Source organism: Mobula birostris, chromosome 2 (genome assembly GCF_030028105.1).
Source record: "Mobula birostris isolate sMobBir1 chromosome 2, sMobBir1.hap1, whole genome shotgun sequence".
Taxonomy (NCBI): domain Eukaryota; kingdom Metazoa; phylum Chordata; class Chondrichthyes; order Myliobatiformes; family Myliobatidae; genus Mobula; species Mobula birostris.
In genome coordinates this window covers 86,072,642-86,095,358 of record NC_092371.1, presented here as the reverse complement: position 1 = coordinate 86,095,358, position 22,717 = coordinate 86,072,642, and the positions used below count along the sequence as shown (strand labels likewise).

Sequence of the window (22,717 nt, the reverse complement as noted above, 5' to 3'; positions counted from 1 at the left end):
GATTGACAGGGACATGGCAAATTTCTTTAGCCTCCTGAAGAAGCAGAGGAGTTAGTGAACTTTATTGGCTGTAACATCAATGTGGGTGGACTAGAATGGGCTATTGGTGATGTTCTAGCACAGCGGTCCCCAACCACCAGGCCACGGACCGGTACCGGGCCGCAATGCATGTGCTACCGGGCCGCGAGGAAACGATATGAGTCAGCTGCACCTTTCCTCATTCCCTGTCACGCAGTGTTGAGCTTGAACATAGGGTTGCCAACTGTCCCGTATTTGCCGGGACATCCTGTATATTGGGCTAAATTGGTTTGTCCCATATTTCCCCTGCTAAGGTAAAGCGCCCTATGAAACCTTTTTTGATGAAATGGCGTGAAGCAAAGAAGCAATTACCATTAATTTATATGGGAAAAATTTTTGAGCTTTTCCAGACCCAAAAAATAGCCTAACAAATCATAACAAACAACACATAAAGCTGAAAATAAATAATACTAACATATAGTAAAAGCAGGTTTGATATGATAAATACACAGCCTATATAAAGTAGAAATAATGTATGTACAGTATAGTCGGGAAGATGAAGGCAAAACCAATTTGTGAGGGAGAAGAAAAACCGGTACGTACACGCGTGCACACAACACATGCACACGTCACGCATGCGCACACAGGTGCCCGCGCAAGGCTTCATGGTCATGGTAGTCTTCCCAGGGGTAAAGTGTCCTGGGATTTGACTGCTACTTTTGTCCTTATTTGGGAGTAAGAAAGTTGGCAACCCTAACTGTAAAAGACATGTTGAGGTGAGTTTAACCCTACTTGAACACTCCCCCCACCCCCGGTCGGCCGGTCCACAAGAATGTTGTCAATATTAAACCGGTCCGCAGTGCAAAAAAGGTTGGGGACCCCGTTCTAAGAACTCGCAGCTGTCAACTGTCTCCACCTCAGCACCATTTGCTGTCGACCAGCCACGGGGAGTAATGATAGGGACTGTCCGCCAGCCAAGGGGTGAAGTGGTGCATTTCCCCTTGGAAAATGAGGAGAGGGGATACAAGTCATCTCAGGACAATTCTAGAAGGATTTGCTTTTTATACAGTACACTCTATACCTCTGCAAAGTCACTTTTCTAGTCACTTTCTCAACACGTCTTGCCGTCTTCATGGATATCTGCAGGTAGCTGAGAAGACGGCAAGACGTGTTGAGAAAGTGACTAGAAAAGTGACTTTGCAGAGGTATAGAGTGTACTGTGCAAAAAGCCGCCTCATTACGGGAAGGATGTGGAAGCTTTAGAGAGGGTACAGAGGAGGTTTACCAGGATGCTGCCTGGATTAGAGAGCATGTCTTATGAGGATAGGTTGAGCGAGCTCGGGCTTTTCTCTTTGAAGCGAACGAGGATGAGAGGTGTACAAGATGTTAAGAGGCAAAGATTAAGTGGACAGTCAGAGACTTTTCCCCAGGGTAAAAATGGCTAATACATGAGGGCATAATTGATTTGACAGAAGTATGGGGGGGGGGGAATGTCAGAGGTAGGTTTTTTTACACACAGAGTGGTGGGTGGACGAAACGCCCTGCCAGGGGAGGTGGTCGAGCAGATACATTAGGGGCATTTAAGAGACTCTTAGATAGGCACATGTGTAGTAGAAAAATGGAAGGATATGTGGGAGGGAAGGGTTGATTGATCTTCAAGGAGGTTAAAGCACCTTGGGCCAAAAGGCCTGTATTGCTCTATGTTCAGGTTCTAACACTGTAATTTAATTAACTAAAAATTCTAGGCACTACTTTATAATTAGGATGTGAGGATTAGAATGCAGTAAAGATTATCCAGAACACTTCCAGGTGAAGGGATGACAGCGTCAGATGCAATGTCTGCTTATTCAACACAGAACGTAGAACAAACACTGTGACCGATCGGAGACAGAGGAGATGTCATGGGGTTAGGGGTGATGGAGCACCGTGTTTCAGATCATATTAGTGAGGGTTAGTGCATGGAACGCAACCCCTTCAGGCCACTTCAACTTCCTTTGTGTCTTTTATTTCCACACGTTGAAGGGTTTGCTGATGAATTTTGATCAAGGTTTAAGGATGTTCTGAAATATTTCAGGGAATTCCGGGCCGCGATGGGCGAGATGGAAATCCGGGGGCCAATGGCGAGAAGGTAAAGAGTTTCTCACCTTATTCGCTGCCGTTAAACAAAAATCCGACAAGACAATCTCAGTGCATGGAGAAGTACAAGGATAATTCACTGAACTATATTTATTCGTGATGTGTTTCCTATGTTACAGGGTGATCCTGGACAAGACGGAGCCCCCGGAGAGAGAGGCCCTAATGGGCAGCCTGTGAGTATTGAACTGCCTAAAGACCAGAGCTGACTGGAGGAGCACAAAGGGAATTAGAGCACACAGATAATAAAGGTCAGAACGAGAACATAATTAGAGCATTGCAGAGCTCAGAATGCAAAAACATGCACATAATAGAGGGCAGAACAAGAACATATTAGAGCACGCAGATCAGAATGAGCATGTGATTAGAGCACACAAGTCAGAATGAGCACGTGATTAGAGCACGCAGTTAAGTCCGAACAAAGGCATAATTAGAGTATGCAGTGGTCAGAATGAGAAAACAATTAGAGCACACAGAGATCAGAATGAGCACGTGATTTGAGCACGCAGGGATCAGAATGAGAGTATAATGGGAGCACACAACAGAGGGCAGGGTGAGTGATCAGCAAAACTAGAGCTAAGCAGTTGCCTGCATCGACTTGTGCCATCTCCCACTGTTCCTTCCCCTGGACAGGCCCACCCCAAGGTCACCACCTCTCCTGTGCTTCTGAGCACAGAACTGTGTAAATGACAGGGATCTAGATCACTTCTAAACACTGTGCCCATGTTCTGGATCAGGACCTTCACCTGTCCATTCCTTCAACACACCATCCAGCTGCCTGACTTGTCCCTGATCAGATTCCCCATATGGATCAGGAATCGGAATCTTGTCCCTTTGGAAAGTTTTACAGTATGCCAAAGCTTGCCAGTAATAATGAATGAAGTTTCACAAATCATCCTGCTGCTTCTTACTCTGGCAAATGCAGTTCTTAGCAAAAGTCTTAGGCACACACAGTGCCTATTAAAAAGTATTCATCCCCTTGGAAATTTCCATGTTTTATAGTTTTACAGCAATAAATCACAGTGGATCTAACTTGGCTTTTTTGACCCTGATGAAAAGAAAAGTCTCTTTTTGTCAAAGTGAAACCAAATTTCTACAAATTGGTCTAAATTTATTACAATTATTAAACACAAAATAATTGATTGCATAAAACTCACCTCCTTCAAGTCAGTATTTAGTAGAAGCACCTTTGGCAGCGATTATAGCGTTCAGTCTGTGTGGATAAGTCTCTATCAGCTTTGCACACCTGGGCACTGCTTTTGCACAATACTGTATTTTCCAAGTGACCATGACCATCTTGGATTAAACTGAACAGACATTTTCAAAGTCTGGGATCTCTGTGACCTCTCCTACTCCCAGTGATTCTGTTTTGTTTGTAACTTTCGCTTCGGCTAGCGGCTTAATATCGAGGATGATAGACCCAGCCCCCAGCCTGGCCAAACTTAAGAAATCTCAGTTGGGTGGATACTGCGTGATGTGTCCTCTGTTACAAATCAGTATCACGAAATAACAAACAATTCATAATATACGATTAAACGATTGATCTGTATAATTCTTAATTTGACTACAGTATATGGTTAGTAAAGAAAACAAAAAAGGAGAAAGGGCCCATTCTCATGAAACAGTCCAATGTGCAATGTTGGAGCTCACTGATAAGGCTGTTCGTCCACCATCGACTTCCTCCGACCGTCACTGACCTTCGGACCCTCACTCCAAGTCCGCTCCATCCAGCAGTCTACCAACTCCCTCGATTCGCTGGCAAAAGACCACCAATTCCCGGCTCCCAGACACACAAAAAAGAACAACATTCTGCTCATTGGCTAACATGCCCCATTATCTCTAGTCATAACCCAAACATTGCTGCTACAGAGAAACATAGAAACCCTACAGCACAATACAGGCCCTTCGGCCCACAAAGCTGTGCCGAACATGTCCTTACCTTAGAACTATCTAGGCTTACCCATTGCCCTCTATTTTTCTAAGCTCCGTGTAGCCATCCAGGAGTCTCTTAAAAGACCCTATTGTTTCCACTTCCACCACCGCCGCCGGCAGCCCATTCCATGCACTAATTACCTTAGCAGTGAAACATTACAGAGAGGCCATTACATTAGCAGTGCAACCTTACAGTGTGTTACTCTCTCCCCCACCAAATTTAGTCATGTCTTCATGACATTGAGATAATTCGCCAACCCTTCCTGCAAAACACAAAGTCCAATCCAGGTGCACAAGGCAGTGACATAGCTCCCCAACACTGTAGGGGTCACACTCTATTCCCCTGGTGCTACATAGGCCGGCCTATCCAGTGGTCTCCTAATTCTCTGAGACCTCTGCACCCCCTCACCTAACTCTTCAGGTTCCGACACTACTGGGGATCTGGGGATACCTTCAGTCTACCTGGCGAGGCCTCCCCCGACCTATCACTCGTGCCCACCTGCAACTTGGACCCCCCCCGTCCCGTGGCCAAGACCCACTTCCTCCCCTGCAGAATCCCACGGCAACCCAGGCTGCCCCCAGATAGCCCCCCCCACCTCACCTGACTCAGCGGGAGAAGGGCCAGGAGTCTCTTCCTCAATCAATGGGGAGTTAGCGAAAGGTGGCATATACCACACATCCAGGTCCTCATCCTCCGAATCAGTATCCCTCTCGGGTGGGGGCCGGCCTAACCTTGCTGCTGTGGGCCCTGCAGTCACCCCATGTTTCCACAGAGTCCTCTTACTGGGTGTAGGCTCCAAGTTGGGCTCTTGGTCTACCTGCACCTCTTGTCCCGGGGCAACAGGTGGTTCCGATGGAGAATCTTGACAGGCTCCTTCCCCTCCTCTGGTTTCACCGGAAAACTGGTAGGTTTGACATCTGACTCTCCACCACATAGGGTGTGGCGCCCAGCGGTCAGCCAACTTGTGCTTTTCAGGTAGCCCCAAATTCCTTATGAGGACTCCGTCTCCCAGCAGGAGTTGGGAGAACCTCACTCTCTGATCATACCTCCTCTTATTTCCTTGATTCTGCATGGTGGCCGCAACCCCAGCTAATTCATAAGCCCTTTTCAGCTCTCTCCTCATATCAGACACATACTTCAGATAAGGCTTCGGTGGTAAGTCACCCTTGTCAGTCCCAAAACAAAGGTCGATGGGCAACCTTGCCTCGCGCCCAAACATCAGATAATATGGCAAGTACCCAGTGGCTTCATTTCGTGTACAGTTGTAACTGTGAACCGTGACCAATATGTTGACTCCACCTGCTCTTCTTGCTGATCTCCAGGGTCCTGAGCATGTCTAGCAAAGTCCAATTAAACCTCTCAGGCTGGGGATCACTCTGTGGGTGATAGGGTGTGGTCCTTGACTTCTCAAATCCAAGCATGCCCAGTAACTCATGGATGAGTCTGCTCTCGAAGTCCCATCCCTGATCACTATGTATCCACCCGGGAAGGCTATAATAGATGAAATACTTCTCCCATAACACTTTTGCCACCAGAGACACCCTCTGGTCCTTGGTAGGAAAAGCCTGAGCATATCCAGTGTAGTGGTCTGTGATAACCAAGACATTCACCGTGTTGCTGGCATCGGGTTCTTTTGACAGGAAATGCATACACACCAGGTCCAGAGGCCCCGTACTCTGCAAGTGGGACAAAGGAGCTGCCCACTTAGGCAGTGTCTTCTGCCGTATGCATCGAATACATGACTTGCAGTATCCTTCGACGTCCGATTTCATCTGGGGCCAGTAAAACCGGTCTCTGAGCAATCCATAGGTCTATTCCACCCCAAAATGTCCAGAATCTTCATGAAGTGACTTCAACACAATCCACCAATACATCTCGGGCAGAACCAGTTAGCAACATCGAGGTCGGTCTGGGGGTGACGTGACCTGGTATAAGCTACCGCTATGTCAGCACTGGTCTGCATTAAAATGAGAGCTGCGCCCGCCACTTTATCATACCTCTGCCCACAATCGCAACTTTAACAGTACTTAACAGGCGAATTAACAATTCATCCGGAGTACGAATATCGGTACTACAAAATAACAAACAGTACAGAATATGCGATTAAACGATTGAGCTTTATAATTCTTAATTTGACTATATGGTTGGTAAAGAAAAAAAAAAAGGAGAAAGGGCCCATTCTCATGAAACAGTCTCAGGCGCAATGTTGGAGCTCACTGATAAGGCCGTTCATCCACCATCGACCTCCCCCGATCGTCGCTGACCTTCGGACCCTCACTCCAAGCCCACTCTGTCTGGTGGTCTACCAACTCTCTCCATTCCTGTCTTCGCTCCTCATCTCTCCCCAACAAAAGACCACAAATTCCCGACTCCCAGACACACAAGAAAGAACAACATCTTGCTCATTGGCTAGCATGCCCTGTTATCTCTAGTCCTAACCCAAACATTGCTGCTACAGAGAAACCATTACCTTAGCAGTGAAACATTACAGAGAAGCCATTACATTAGCAGTGAAACCTTACAGCGTGTTTCATGTTAAACTTCCACAAATACAGCATCAAAGAACTCAAGGATTGAAAACTATAAACTATGGCACAGAAACAGGCCCTTCAGCCCATCTAGAATATGACAAGCTATTATTCTGCATAGTCCCATCAAACTGCATCTGGACCATGCCCCTCCCATCCATGTACTTATCCAAATTTCTCTTAAATGTTGAAATTAAACACATATCCACCACTTCTACTGGTACCTCTTTCCACACCTGCACCACTCTCAGAGTGAAGAAAATCCCCCCTCAGGTTCCCCTTGGATATTTTACCTTTCACCCTTAACCCATAGTCTCTAGTCCTAGTCTCACCCAAACTCAATGGAAAAAGCCTGCTTGCTTTACCCTATCTATACCCTTCAAAATTTTGTATACCTCTGTCAAATCTCCCCTCATTCTCCTACACTCCAGGGAATAAAGTCCGAACCTATTCAGTCTTTCCCTATAACTCAAGTCCTCAAGTCCTGGCAACATCATTGTAAATTTTCTCTGCACCCTTTCAATCTTATTGATATCTTTTCTGTAGATCAATGACCAGAACTGCACACAATACTCCAAATTAGGCCTCACCAACGTCTTATACAACTTCAACATAGCATCCCAACTCCTAAACTCAATACCCTGTTTTCTGAAGGCCAATGTGCCAAAAGCTCTCTTTACAACCCTAACTACTCTGACGCCATTTTCCAGGAATTATGGATTTGTGTTCCCAGATCCCTCTGTTCTATTGGATTCCTCAGTACCTTTCTTTTCACCATGCAAGTCCTACCCTATCTTGACTTCCAAAGTGCAACACCTCACACTTGCCTGCATTAAATTCCATCTCCCATTTTCCCAGCTGGTCTGGGTCCCTCTACAAGCCACCACAGTTGTCTGTGCCAATGAATTCCAAAGATTCACCACCCTCTGGCTAAAAAATCCTTTCTCATCTCTGTTCCAAAAGAACGTTCTTGTATTCTGAGGCTGTGCACTCTGGTACTAGACTCCACCGATATTGGAAATATCCTTTCCACCCTTCTCCTCATTTATTTTCTTTCTCTAGCTTACACTCAGTTCTGATGCAGGGTCAAATGTTGCCCATTTCTCTGACTACACAGGTGCAGCTTGACCCTGCTGAGTTCCACCAGCAGTTTGTTTTTCTTGGTCCTGAGGGGCCCCTGGGTTTGCTTGTCATGAACCACGGAAACATTGCAGTGTTATTAAGCTCCGGTTATGCCCCGTCTGGAGTATTGCATTCATTTCCGGTCTTATGATATTATCATTATGTGACATGTCATATGATATGGGCAATCATGGTCTTTCCATGACCATGACTGTACTGGGCAAATTTTCTACGGAAGTGGTTTGCCATTACCTTCTGGGCAGTGCCCTTACAAGACAGGTGACCTCAGCCATTATCAATACTGTCCAGAGATTGTCTGCCTGGCGTCAGTGGTCGCATAACCAGAAATTGTGATATGTACTGGCTGCTCGTACGACCGTCCACCACCTGTTCCCGTGGCTTCACATGACCTTGATCTGGGAGGGGAAGGCGGAGGTAGGCCTTAGCAGCTGCTACACCTTCCCCAAGGGTGACCTGCAGGTTAATGGAGGGAAGGAGAACGTTAAGCTACCTTTGGCAGAGATATATCTCCAAGTCCACCACTGGAGGATTAGAAAGCATGATCAATAAGGAATCAGAATCAGGTTTATTATCACCGGCGTGTGATGTGAAATTTGTTAACTTAGCAAACCAGGATTGTTTGCTCTGGAGTGGCAAAGGCTGAGGGAGATTTGGTAGCAGTTTATAAAATTATTAGAGACATAGATAGAGTAGACAGTCAGAATCTGACAGCCCATGATCTATCTAGCCCTTCCCTCTACACAGCCCTCCATTTTTCTATCATTCATGTGCCTATCTAAGAGTCTCTTAAATGTCTCTAATGTATCTGCCTCTACCACCACTCCTGGCAGGGTGTTCCACACACCCACCACTCTCAGTGTTTTTTAAAAAAACTACCTCTGACGTCCCCTCTATAGTTTCCTCCAATCATCTCAAAGTTACGGCCCCCGTATTAGTTATTACTGCCCTGGAAAGTCTCTGGCTGCCCACTCTGTATAACTCTATCAAGTCACCTTTCATCCTCCTTCGTCGAAGGAGAAAAGCTTATCCTAGTAAGATGTGCTCTCTAATCTGGGCAGCATAGTGGTAAATCTTCTCTGCACCCTCTCTAAAGCATTCACATCCTTCCTGATTACAATTTTCTGTGTTTGGTCTAATCAGAGTTTTACAGATTAGCAGTACTAACATATATATAGGGAGAGGGAGATGTTTTGTCCAAAATGGTGCTAGAGATCTTCAAGAACTGATGGCAGTGAGGAAGAAGCTGTGTTGAACCCTGAGTTGTGGGTCTTCAGGCTCCTGTATCTCCTGCCTGTTGGCAGCATCAAAAGAGGATATGGCCTGGGTGATGGGAGTCACTGATAATGGATTTCACCTTCCTGACACATGCGTGTGTAACCCCAGCAAAGCAATATAATACAAATCAAAATGTCTGACGTAATACAAAAGTGTTCTTTGTGCCCAAGTGCTGATAGTGCGCATGTGCCGGTCGTGCATGCAGCGTGGTTACAGCCGTTCCGAACTATTTTTTTACTTTCTTCTTCTTACTTTCTAATTTACGTTATTTTTGTATTTTTTTTCTCGCGGTAACGCGTCGAAGCTGCACCCTCTCTAACATGCTGGTAGAGAGAGTTTTATTTGGGTTTTCTTTAGCACTGGAAATGGTTACATCCCGACACGCAGGACTGAAGCAAGGTCGCATTGTGTATTTCACGGACCAGCAAATCCCGGCCGGCTTAGCTAACAGAGCGGCGGACACTCCTGCTGAAGTCCTGAGGAAAACACACAGAGGGGGATCACAAAGTCGAGGAAAGAGGACCGGGTCGAGACAACAGAGACTTTTGGAGAAGAGGAGTTCGGTGGGTAATACCGTTCCGGCTCACCGGAAGTGCACCGAGAGCGGTAAGCGTAAAGGAGTTTCGTGCTTACTGATCCAGTTAACAACGGATGGTGCAATCCGGGGTATATTACGATCGAGGAACGTGTTTGCAGACTGGATATTGAACTTTTTACTGTGGGACTTCGGCCACATTCCACCGTGATACAACACTTGGCGGCACGGGAGGTCGTTCCTGCCTGTGGCCATCGAATGTGCAGCTCCTCCCGTGGAGGGTCAGACACCCTGAGCCAATAGACTGGTCCTGGACTTATTTTCCATCTGGCATAGTTTGCATTTTGTTGTTTGATTGTTTGTGGTTTTTGTATTGCTATATTTATGCTCTATTCTTGGTTGGTGCGGCTGTAACGAAACCAAATTTCCCTCGGGATTAATAAAGTATATCTATCTATCTATCTATCTAAGTACCAAGACAAGCTCAACACTCAAAATGCTGGAGGAACTCAATAAGTCAGGCAGCATCTGTGGAAGGAAATGCCCAATCGACATTTCAGGTCGAGACCTTTATCAGAACTGGAAAGAAAGAGTGGAGATAGCTGGTATAAAAAGGTTGGGGGGGTGGAAGGAAGGGCTGACAGGTGATGGCTGGATCCAGATGAGGGAGGGGGAAGAGCAGGAATAACATTAGAAGCTGGAGAGTGATAGGTGGAGGACAGACCCTTTGTCTTCTGCAGTCTCTGTTTTGTGTAATGAACGTTGGTCTCAGTCATGGTCAGAACATTGTAGAATGCTGATGTAACACACACAACATCTTGGAGGAACTCAGCAGCTCAGGCAGCATCTGCAGAGGGAAATGGATAGTCGGCATCTGTCCCAAAACGTTAACTCTTCATTTTGCTCCATGGATGTTGTTTGACTGCTGAGTTCATCCAGTATTTTGTGTGTGTTGATCCAGATTTCCAGCATCTGCAGTCTGCCTTGTGTCTTTGGATTGCTGGTGTAAATATCCAACAATATCTCCGTTATATCCAGAATGTAATGGTCTGATGTATGCCTCTCTTTTACTTCAGGGACTATCTGGAAAGCCAGGAAGGAAAGGTCTTACAGGTGAACAGGTAAGCAGCCTTGCAGAACACTATCATTAATACCATGGTATTGGTCCCATACAATACAGTCACACATCCCTAGCAAAGCAACAAAGTGGCATGTGGTCCCATACAGCGCTGGTGCTTTGCAATGCACCAGTCACATAAGCATCAGTGGCAGACTGAGATAAATGCACAGTTAACGTGTAGAAGGATTCTTCATTGCTGTTTCCATAACAATTTTGTTTGAGCGGTCCGGGTTGTTGGCCCTGAGCTGAACCCCCGAACCTGGAAGAGCAGTGGATCACTGTTACTCTGTCCTCTCCCCTTTGACCTGTTTGGCATGGCTGACTGTAGGAAGGACCAAACCATAAAGCCATCACTTCAGTCGTCAAAGCTCTCTGGGTCATTGGGGCACACAAGCCTCCAAATCATGACAAGATTATGGACCTCTTGGAGTACAGCGACAGCAGCCTGGGTTCAGTTCCCACCACTGTCTGTAAGGAGTTTGCACCTTCTTCCTGTGACCACGTGGGTTTCCTCCGGGTGCCCTGGTTTCCTCCCACACTCCAAAGACATACAGGTTAGTGTTAGTGAGCTGTGGGCATGCTACGTTGACAGAAGCATGGCAAAACTTGCAGGCTGCCCCCAGCACATCCTCCAACTGTGTGGGTCGTTGACAAATAAAGCTCATCTTTAATCTTTAATCAAAGGCTCATTGTGTTGGGCGTGTGGGTCTCGCGAGATTGGTTCAGAAGCTTGAAAATCTGCACCTTGAAATTAAAGATAAGCTTGATTTGTTGCGTGTCTCACACACAGGGAAACATGTCTTTGCGACAATGACCAACATAATCCGAGGGTGTGCTGGGGGCAGCCCGCAAGTGTCACCGTGCTTCTGGCGCCAACATAGCCTGCCTACAGCTCATTATCGCTGACCTTTGTAATGTGTGGGGAAACTGGAGTACCCGTGAGAAACCCACGCAGTCATGGGATGAACCAGGGACCTGCCTCCTTTATTTTATACGCGGATCAACCATTGCTCTGAGCAGGAAATTTTTACATGACCTGAAAACTGGGTGGCACTTTAAATTTTTTTTTGTAATATGCACACTGAATGAAAATTGACAATCACATGCTTTTGATTTTATTTATTAATTGAAGGATATAATGAAATACAAAGAGGATCTTTCATGTTTCTTAAACTTTTTCTTGTCTGTCTTTATTATACATCAATTGTCTATAAACACTGTCCAGATTAGCTTTGTAACCAGCTAGCTGAAAGATAAATCCTAATCCTCATTGGATCATCCAAATGTTCCACTTCTACTCTGTTTCTGGATTTACATTTGATTGGATTCATAAGACTGAATCCACATTCATAGTCAGCGCTGGAAGCCTGAAATGTTCTGATGTCAGCAAAAATTAACAGTCCTTCAAATTCTTCATTTCTAAGCATAAGTTCGACATATCAGTGAACATCTTAATTGAGCCAGTCTCAACTTGCTCAGCAATTGCAAATTTGAAATCACAGTATTGTTGAGGCAAGGCCTTCGTTGTAGTTCGGTATAGTAGCTGCGTATTTTTTGTTAGTCGTACAACATCTTCTTTTCCACATTCAAAACTGGTTGTGTTTGCAGCAGCAACAGGGTCAAAAACTTACTATTCTCTTAACTCATCCTCAGGAAATCTGATATCCAAGTGATTACACACTCATTGAATGAATCAACGGATAGTCGCAGTATTAATGTCAGAACTTATAGATACAAGCAGATCTTTTATTTTGTCACCCCAATGAAAAGTATTGCCAAGATACTATGACTGTAACTTATTAATTGTTTAATTATATTAACATTATATAAAAGAGAATTCCAACTGCAGAGCTGTGCATCTGTGCAGCTTAGAGGGAACAGTGGGGAGAACATGCAAACTCCTTATAGACAGCAGCGGGAAGCGAACCCTGATCGTACTGCTGTCATTGTAATGTGCTACGCACTACACTACCATGTCGCACTATTGGATTAAATATGTCACACACTGGCTGACATGCCAGAGCTTATTCTGCACAGAATAGGGTAGGATGCCACCGGCTCTGCTGGACAATGGGCTGCATGCTGTACCCACTGGGCGACAGGCAACACGCTGTTACACAATGTAATGCACTGAACCAGACCACGTGGTCTTGTGCTGGGCTTCCGATCCTCCTAACATCTCCATCCCCATTACCATCTCCCTCCATTCCCTGCGTACTGAACCGGCTTCCCCATCAGGACCCACCCCTCAGCCGCTTGAAATCCTCACCCCGACAGCCCTGTGGGCAGCCATTTCTCTTGACTTCCATTTTTCTTTCATTACTGGCCAGGTAATGACTGTTGTTCTGGTGTCTCTCACAAGTGAGTACACCTTGTCTGCGTCCATCCAATCCAACCCCTGCTCATTTTAACAGCCAGAGTTCGCCTGTATTGGGTCTGGGCTGGCGTACAACTGTACCAGTCCTGGGCTGGGTTTGCCTGTACCAGATCTGGGCTGGATTATGCCTGTAAGCCAGGTACACCTGTATTGATTGGATCTGGGTTGGGTTTGATAATTGATGTGAGATGAGGTATGCTTGTAGACAGAGTACACTTATACTGGGTCTGGGGTAGGTCTGCCTGTACCATACTGAGCTGGGTACAGATCATACCTGTATGGTAGTGCACAGTACCATACCTGTACTGGCTCTGGAATGAGGTACACCTGTAATGGGTCTGGGCCAGGTATGCCTGCATTGGGTCTGGTCTGGGCTGGGCTTACCAATACCGAGTCTGGGCTGGGAGAGGTCTCAGCCATTGGACTTTCACTGATGCTGGACCCAGTGGAAACACCAGGAACTGATGTCTGTGATTTCTCACTGTGTCACTGGGAGGAGGTCTTGCTGGGATTGTTACTGATAGCTTGTTACTTCTGTTTCCACACAGGGAAGTCAAGGACCAATGGGAGCTTCAGGTCCCCAGGGTCCCCCTGGGATTCCGGTAAGTCCTTCAGTGCCTGGGTCGGGCCCTGACAATGCTGCCTGTGGTTCCTCCCAGAGCACAAGAGGCGGCAGCACAATATCAGCGTCCGGTTCATTTGTAACTGACCGTCTGGTGTAGTATACTGAGCATCAGGTGGCATCTGGGGGGAGAGAAGCAGAATCAGTTTAAATCATCTCTGTGTTAAGCATCTACACCGTTTTCCTTGGTGTTACTCACTCCGGGTGTTTGCTAATCTATACTCACTGGGTCAGTGATATCTCCGCCTGTATTGGGCTACCACGGTGCCATCAATGTTCTATACCACCAACAAGCCCCAACACAGTCTTCTGTAACAGTGCATCGCCTTCCACCTGACAACCAAGTTCCACCAACTTATTTACATTATCAATTTATTACACACACTTAGAAGCTTAATGTGCTGCTACCATCAGGGATCTTCTTGATGACAGCAGCACATCCTCTCTCATCTTCTCTTCTACTGAAAAGTAGCTTTCACCTCTCTCTCTTTCCCAGTTCTCCTGAAGGGTGATGGATACAAAACAATGCTTATTTCTCTTTCCACAGACACTCCCTAACCTGCTGGATTCTCCCAGTGGTCCTGTTCATCTTTCAGATTTACTTTTACCTGTTCTGGGCCAGAGTGCTCCTGTACTGGGTCCAGACCAAGGGTGCTTGTACCAGATCTGAGCTGGGGTCAACCTATACTAGGTACGACTGTACTCGGTATACCTGTAGTTGGCCTGGGTGTAAGAGCGCCTGTACTGGGTGCACCTGTACAGAGCTTGGCAGGAGGTGTACCTGTAATGAGCCAGGCCGGAGGTGCACCTGTACCAGGTCTGTGCCAGGGTGCACCTGTACTGAGTCACTGTTGTATTTGTCTGTTTCTTTGTCACTGTGTTAAATATTCTAACTGTTTTCTCTTCCCTTACAGGGAGAACTGGGTGACTCTGGCGACATGGGTGAGCGTGGACCCAGGGGCCCTGATGTAAGTAGCTGCCTTAGAAACTCTTGGGGCTGATGTTGACCACCAGTCTACCTCATCCTTCACCCTCATTCTTCACACCTGTAACCCTAAATTGCCCTTTGCCCTTACTGGTGTGATCTGGGATACCTGACTAATTGGCGCTAAGAATATCCATAGGCTTTTGTCCCTGACCTTTACCCCAGATCGGGACGAAGGGATTGGTCTGTTGGTAAGCTGATTCCACGCTGCCTTTTTGTTGCCCTGCATTGCCAAGAAGCCCCCACTGAACAGGCTGAGAGAACAGACAGGAATCTAACAAGTAATGAGGGGCCATGGGGTCTTGGGTTCTATTACAATATCAAACTGTGGACCAGGAGATAACGGCTGTGTTGGAATTTGTTAAAGGGTGTGGGGGAGCACAAGAAGGAGACGGGAACAGGATGTAGTTGGTGTAAATGTATCAAATAACATTTCAGATTCAGATGTATTAATCACACATACATTGAAACATGCATTGTATGTGTTAACAACCAACACAACCTAAGGATGGGCTGGGGGCAGCCCGCAGGTGTCGTCACACACTCTGGTGCTAACATAGCAGCTTCCCAATGGTCAGCAGAACAACACCAGCAGCAACAATAACAACAGTTCAAAGGTTCAACAGTTTAATATCAGAGAATGTATAGAATATACAACCTGGAATCCTTACTCTTCACAGACATCCACGAAACAGGGGAAAAATCCAAAGAGTGAATGACAGAAAAACATTAGAACCCCAAAGACCCTCTTCTCCCTCTCCCACCCCCTCCAATGCACAAGCAGCAGGAAAAGCATCAACCACCCCCCCCCCACTCCAGCAAAAGCATCAACCACACCCCCCTATCACCCACCATGCAAGCAATGGCTAAGCCCCAGAGACCAGGATCTAGAGTCCAAAAGCTACTGTCCATCCCATCATTTCGACGTCTCAGAGAATCTCTCTCTCTATCTCTCTATCAAGAGAGAGATATTGCCCCAGCAACAGCAAGAGGGGACATCAACAGCTCGCTGTTTTGATGTTACAGTCTGTTGTGTTGCTTGTTCAAGTTCCCCAACTTGAGGAACAGTAGACTTACAATCACCTTCGAGAGGGAGAGATCGCTTGAGTGCAAAACAAGACAGCAAAATAAGCCTTTTTCCATACTACAGTCAGGCCTCCAGTCCTAGGACAGGCTGGCTCGAGGCCTTCAGTCCTTAGCCCAGATTCTTGGACTCATAGATATTCAGCCTCCAACTTAGCACTTCACCCCAGGACTCCATTTATCTGAAGTCAGCGCCACCACCCCCCCCCCCCACCCCCGACACCCCTTGAGTCCCCTCCATCACTTACTGAGGTCTTGGATAATCTGATTATGTCCTCAGCACTGCGTTCCCTTATAGCCACAGTTGCCTTTCACACCCTTGCTATCAAGAATCCATCTCCCTCCACCTTTACACATTCCAAGACATTGCATCCAGCACCATTTGAAGATCAGAGTTCCAAAGATTCACCTCCCTCTGAGAAAGAGAAAGTAATCACATCTTAAAAGGCCAATTCTTTATTTTAAAACAGTGACTCCACAAGGTAAGACATCTCTCCATGTCCATCCTGTCAAGATCTCTCAGTACCTTGTATGTTTTAATAGGAGTAGAGGTACCTATTTGGCTCAATATGTCCTCTTGAGTATTGAGTGAGATCATGGCTAATAATCTACTTGGGCCTCCTCTGTATCCTGTAATTCACACAGTGTATGGATTTCACCAGACATCCCCTCCTGCTCTCTGAGGTGACCATCTATTGATTGGAGTTGACTATGGGTGTTATGTCCTAGCTGTCTATGTGATGGGCAAGCTGATACCTGCACCAGGGCAGAGCAATCTGTTGCCCATGCAGCTGCCTCCCCTTCTCCATGCAACTGATGAACTGGCCCTCTGTGATGCTTCCAGTGAAGGTGTTCCCTCCGGGAGTGAGCTGCCTTCTTGGCCCACTGTGGTCCTTCTGGTGAAGATGCTCCGACCCACCAGTTCCACAACACCTGTCGACATCAGTCATACACCCTCTATTCCACAACGCTCGTCAACATCGGTCATACACCCTCTGTTCCACGACACTCGTCGACATCAGTCCTGCTGTCCAAATATATCACCTCACTCTTATCTAAGTTGAAATCCAATTCCCATTTCTCAGCCCACCTCCCAAGCTTATCAAGATCTGAAAAGGAATCTAAAGCTTAAAAAATATATACTTAGTGCTTTGCCGGCGTATATGAAGAATAAACTCTTCTGGGGCTTCTAGCTGGGTACAGGTATTGATTTTAACCAACGTTTCAATGACAGACTCTGTCATCTTCATCAGGGATGATGATTAAGCATACCTAGTCCAGTGGTATTTATATACCCCCGTCATTCGTCCCTCCTGATTGGTTAGCCTTCATCCAATCAGGTTTCCGCTGCCCCACCTTGCTTGCAATCCGATTCCAGTTCTTACATAGAGTGAGACCTTTGTCTTTGTTAAAATTCTTTTCCTCTGTTTTACTTCAATGGCTTCCTTTACCAGGCGCTTCCAAAAGCCATTGGCATTTCACAGTGCCATCAAAATCAATCCTATGGCCGTTGCAAATGCAATGTTCTGCTACTGCCAATTTCTCCTGGTAATCTAAACCCAATCTTGTCAAGTTCTCTTTGTAATTCATTGTAACCTGCTTCACCATCAACAAGACCCCTTCATTCAGTGTCATCAGCAAACTTTTTAATTGTGTCATGTACATTCACATCCAGATCATAGATAAAGAATGAATAACAGAGATTCCCAGCACTGACCCCTGACGTGACAAGCCTCCAGTTGGAGAATCAACCTGCAACCATCACCCTCTGCTTCCTATCATTGAGCTAATTCTGAATCCACCTCACTTGGTCGCCTCGAATCCCATGTGACCTAACCTTCCAGATCAGCCTGCCATCTCAAAGGCTTTACTAAAGTCTAAAGAGACACCATCTACTGCTCTACCTTCACCTATCTCCATCGGTACCTCTTCAAAAAAACTTCAAATGATGGACTGTCTTCCCTTCCCAGAAATCAGACCAGTCATCTCCAGTCCTTGTTCCACATCATTCCTTGGGTCTTTAAGAACAGCCCTGGAAGCTATCAAAGCATTGTGACATCCCCATAATTCATTGAACTGGCTTTAACTTGCACCTCACCTATCTTTGTGATTGGCTTCCACAGTGTGTACCTTGACTGGATTGTCTTCCACTAGGTATCACCACTTTATACCTCAATGGCAGCACCCCGACTAGTTCATCTGATCACTGTCTCCCACCCCCCCCCCCACATCTCCACCTTGACTCACACAAGTGTGCCCACCCAAACCTCCTCTCCCTCCTGTCCTCGTCACTCAAAGAGCTAGTGAAGTGCCTGTGTTGTACTGTCAACAGCAACCTGTCCTGCACTTCTCCAGAGTGTCAATGACATAGGAGTAGAATTAGCCAATTCAGTCCAATGCATCATGACTGATCTATTTTCCCTCTCAACCCCATTCTCCTGTCCCCATAACCTTTAAAGAATTTAATAACCAAGAACCTATCAACCTCTGCTTTAAATATACCCAATGACTTGGCCTCCACAGCCGACTGTGGCAATGAATTCCACAGCTTCACCACCATCTGGTAAAATAAATTCCTCCTCATCTCTGTTCTAAAGGGATCCCCTTGTATTCTGAGACTGGGCCTTCTGGTCCTAGACTCCTCCACTACAGGAAACATCCTCTCCACATCCACTCTATCTAGGCCAGGGTTTCCCAGCCCTTTTTATGCCATGGAGCCTTATCATTAATGGAGGTAATGGGGTGATGATTGCAGGCTGATTCTCCAACTGGAGGCTTGTCACACCAGGGGTCAGTGTTGAGAATCTCTGTATCTATGATCTGGATGCGAATGTACATGACATGATTAAAAAGTTTGCTGATGAAACTGAAATTGGGGGGGTCTTGTTGATAGTGAAGCAGGAGCCCAGGTTGGGAACCCCTGTCTAGGCCTTTCCATATTTGGTAGGTTTCATTGGTTAAGGGCTGACCCAAATGAAGTTGTCATGATATGAAGGAAATGTGAGATGGTGGAGGGCCTAAAATTGTTTCTGCTGGTTAGAGAATCTGGGGCTGATGGTGTCTAAAAGTTCCAGCCAAGCTGTTCAGGAGCTGGTGCAGTTGGAATTTTAAGTCAGGTAATGTAGAAACCGCCATTCAGCCCAACCAACTGATACTGCTCCACAAGAACCTCCTTTTCCTTCATCATGGCCTGTCAGTATAAACCTCTCTCCTCTCCAACCTGGACCAGCCTCCATTAAATGCACTTTTTTAATGGGATCTGTCACCACAAAGAAGTGTCTGCAGGTTGTTTGGAATTGCTTCTCACCAGGAACATAGCAGAGGCACAGGAACCAATCAACACACCCTTTATTGAAGACAATTTCTCTCGTCTGACAGTGTCAGCATTGAGAGAGAAGATGAAATATGAATGGAAGCTAGCCAAAAATATCAAAGAGGATGGCAAAAGTTTTTTTTCAGATATACAGAGTGTGAAAGAGAAGCAAGAGTGGATACTCGAGTGCTGGAAAAATGACGCTGGAGAAGTAGTAATGGGGGATAAAGAAATGGCGGATGAACGGAATAAGTATTTTGCTTCCATCTTCACAGTGGAAGGCACTAGTGGAATTAAGAACTGTGAGAGTGTCAGGGGGCAGAATGAGTGTCATTGTTATTACAATGTGCTTGGGAAGCTGAGTGTCACCTGGACCAGATAGATTACACACCCCAGGGTTCTGAGAGGGTTGCTGAAGAGATTGCGGAGGCATCACTAGATTCTGGAATGGTTCTGGAGGCCTGGAAAATTGTAAATGTCACTCCACTCTTTAAGAAGGGAGGGAAGCAGAGAAAAGGAAATTATAGGCCAGTTAACCCGACTTCAGTGGTTGGAAGATATTGGAGTCTGTTATTAGGATGAGGTCTTGGGGTACTTGGAGGGACATGATAAAGTAGACCAAAGTCAACATGGTTTCGTTAAGGGAAAATCTTGCTTGACAAATCTGTTGGAATTCTTTGAGGAAATAACAGGCAAGATAGACAAAGGAGAGTCAGTGGATGTTGTTTACTTGGACTTTCAGAAGGCTTTTGACAAGGTGCCACACATGCAGCTGCTTAACAAGATAAGAGCCCATGGTATTACAGGAAAGGTACTACCATGGATAGAAGATTGGCTGACAGTGGGAATGAAAGGGGATCTATTCTGGTTGGCTCCTGGTGACTAGTGGTGTCCTACAGGGGACTACCAATTCTTTTTACATTGTATGTCAATGATTTGGATGATGCAATTCATGGCTTTGTGGCCAAGTTTGTAAATTTTACGAAGATAGGTGGAGGGGCAGGTAGTATTGAGAAAGCAGAGGAGTCTGCAGAAGGGCTTGGACAGATTAGGAGAATGGGCAAACATGTGGCAGGTGGAACACCACTAGAGTATGCTCATGCACTTTGGTAGAAGGTATAAAGGTGTCGACTATATTCTAAACAGGGAGAAATTTCAAAAATCAGAGATCCAAAGGGACCTGGGAGTCCTTGTGCAAGATTCCCTAAAGGTTAACTTGCAGGTTGAGTCGGTGGTAAGGAAATACAATAACTACAATAAATACAATATTAGTATTCATTTCCAGAGGACTATAAGATAGAAACATAGAAAATAGGTGCAGGAGTAGGCCATTCGGCCCTTCGAGCCTGCACCGCCATTTGTTATGATCATGGCTGATCATGCAACTCAGAACCCCGCCCCAGCCTTCCCTCCATACCCCCTGATCCCCGTAGCCACAAGGGCCATATCTAACTCCCTCTTAAATATAGCCAATGAACTGGCCTCAACTGTTTCCTGTGGCAGAGAATTCCACAGATTCACCACTCTCTGTGTGAAGAAGTTTTTCCTAATCTCGATCCTAAAAGGCTTCCCCTTTATCCTCAAACTGTGACCCCTTGTTCTGGACTTCCCCAACATCGGGAACAATCTTCCTGCATCTAGCCTGTCTGATCCCTTTAGGATTTTATACGTTTCAATCAGATCCCCCTTCAATCTTCTAAATTCCAATGAGTACAAGCCCAGTTCATCCAGTCTTTCTTCATATGAAAGTCCTGCCATCCCAGGAATCAATCTGGTGAACCTTCTTTGTACTCCCTCTATGGCAAGGATGTCTTTCCTCAGATTAGGGGACCAAAACTGCACACAATACTCCAGGTGTGGTCTCACCAAGGCCTTGTACAACTGCAGTAGTACCTCCCTGCTCCTGTACTCGAATCCTCTCGCTATAAATGCCAGCATACCATTTGCCTTTTTCACTGCCTGCTGTACCTGCATGCCCACTTTCAATGACTGGTGTATAATGACACCCAGGTCTCATTGCACCTCCCCTTTTCCTAATCGGCCACTATTCAGATAATAATCTGTAATAATAATAATGATAATAATATGAGCAAAGATGTGATACAGAGGTGTTATTGGTTAGACCGCATTGGAATACTGTGAGCAGTTTTGAGACACTTATCGAAGAAAAGATGTGCCAGCATTAGAGAGGGTTCAAAGGAACTACACGAGAATTATTCTGGGAATGAAAGGGTTAACATATGTGTTGCTTTTGATGGCTCTGGGCCTGTAGTCACTGGAGTTAAGAAGAATAAGGTGGGGATCTCATTGAAATCTATCGAATACTGAAAGGCTTAGACAGAGTAGATATGGACAGGCTATTTCCTTTATTGGGGGAGTCTAGGACCAGAGGCCACAGCCCCAGGATAGAGGGATGCCCCTTTAGAACAGAGAAATGAGTTGAAATTTCTTTAGCCAAAAGATGGTGAATCTGTGCAACTCATTGCCACTGGAGGATCGTCTGTACTGGATTGGGTATTGTGTAATGAACCAGAGGTGATTAGAGAGATTGAGGTGAAGGAACCCTTCGGAGACAGTGATCATAACATGATTGAGTTCACTGTGAAATTTGAGAAAGAGAAGCCGAAATCCGATGTGTCGGTATTTCAGTGGAGTAAATGAAATTACAGTGGCATGAGAGAGGAACTGGCCAAAGTTGACTGGAAAGGGACACTAGCGGGAAGGATGGCAGAGCAGCAGTGGCTGGAGTTTATGTGAGAAGTGGAGAAGGTGCAAGACAGGTATATTCCAAAAAAGAAGAAATTTTCGAATGGAAAAAGGATGCAACCATGATTGACAAGAGAAGTCAAAGCCAAAGTTAAAGCAAAGGAGAGGGCATACAAAGAAGCAAAAATTAGTGGGAAGACAGAGGATTGGGAAGTTTTTAAAACCTTACAAAAGGAAACTAAGAAGGTCATTAAGAGGGAAAAGATGAACTATGAAAGGAAGCTAGCAAATAATATCAAAGAGGATACTAAAAGCTTTTTCAAGTATATAAAGAGTAAAAGACAGGTGAGAGTAGATATAGGACCGATAGAAAATGATGCTGGAGAACTTGTATGGGAGATAAGGAGATGGCGGAAGAACTGAACGAGTATTTTGCATCAGTCTTCACTGAGGAAACATCAGCAGTATACCAGACACTCAAGGGTGTCAGGGAAGAGAAGTGTGCGCAGTCACAATTATGACAGAGAAAGTACTCAGGAAGCTGAATAGTCTAAGAGTAGATAAATCCCCCGGACCAGATGGAATGCACCCTCGTGTTCTGAAGGAAGTAGCTGTGGAGATTGCAGAGGCATTAGCAATGATCTTTCAAAAGTCAATAGATTCTGGCATGGTTCCGGAGGACTGGAAGATTGCAAATGTAACTCCGCTATTTAAGAAGGGGGCAAGGAAGCAAAAAGGAAATTATAGACCTGTTAGCTTGACATTGATGGTTGGGAAGTTGTTGGAGTCGATTGTCAAGGATGAGGTTACAGAGTACCTGGAGGCATATGACAAGATAGGCAGAACTCAGCATGGTTTTCTTAAAGGAAAATCCTGCCTGACAAACCTATTACAATTTTTTGAGGAAATTACAGGTAGGCTAGACAAGGGAGATGCAGTGGATGTT

The 22,717-nt window shown here is 45.7% G+C and overlaps 1 protein-coding gene across 1 annotated transcript in view; it reads left to right on the top strand.

Moving 5' to 3' along the window:
* Nucleotides 1-574: 574 nt before the first annotated feature.
* col9a3 (collagen, type IX, alpha 3) overlaps nt 575-22,717 on the top strand; it is a 192,952-nt gene continuing 170,809 nt past the window's right edge. Inside the window, exons 1-6 of the mRNA XM_072279900.1 lie at nt 575-613; nt 2,093-2,146; nt 2,274-2,327; nt 10,642-10,686; nt 13,611-13,664; nt 14,599-14,652. Of these exons, the coding sequence (XP_072136001.1) occupies nt 575-613; nt 2,093-2,146; nt 2,274-2,327; nt 10,642-10,686; nt 13,611-13,664; nt 14,599-14,652 (300 nt within the window). The remainder of the gene's footprint in view (nt 614-2,092; nt 2,147-2,273; nt 2,328-10,641; nt 10,687-13,610; nt 13,665-14,598; nt 14,653-22,717) is intronic.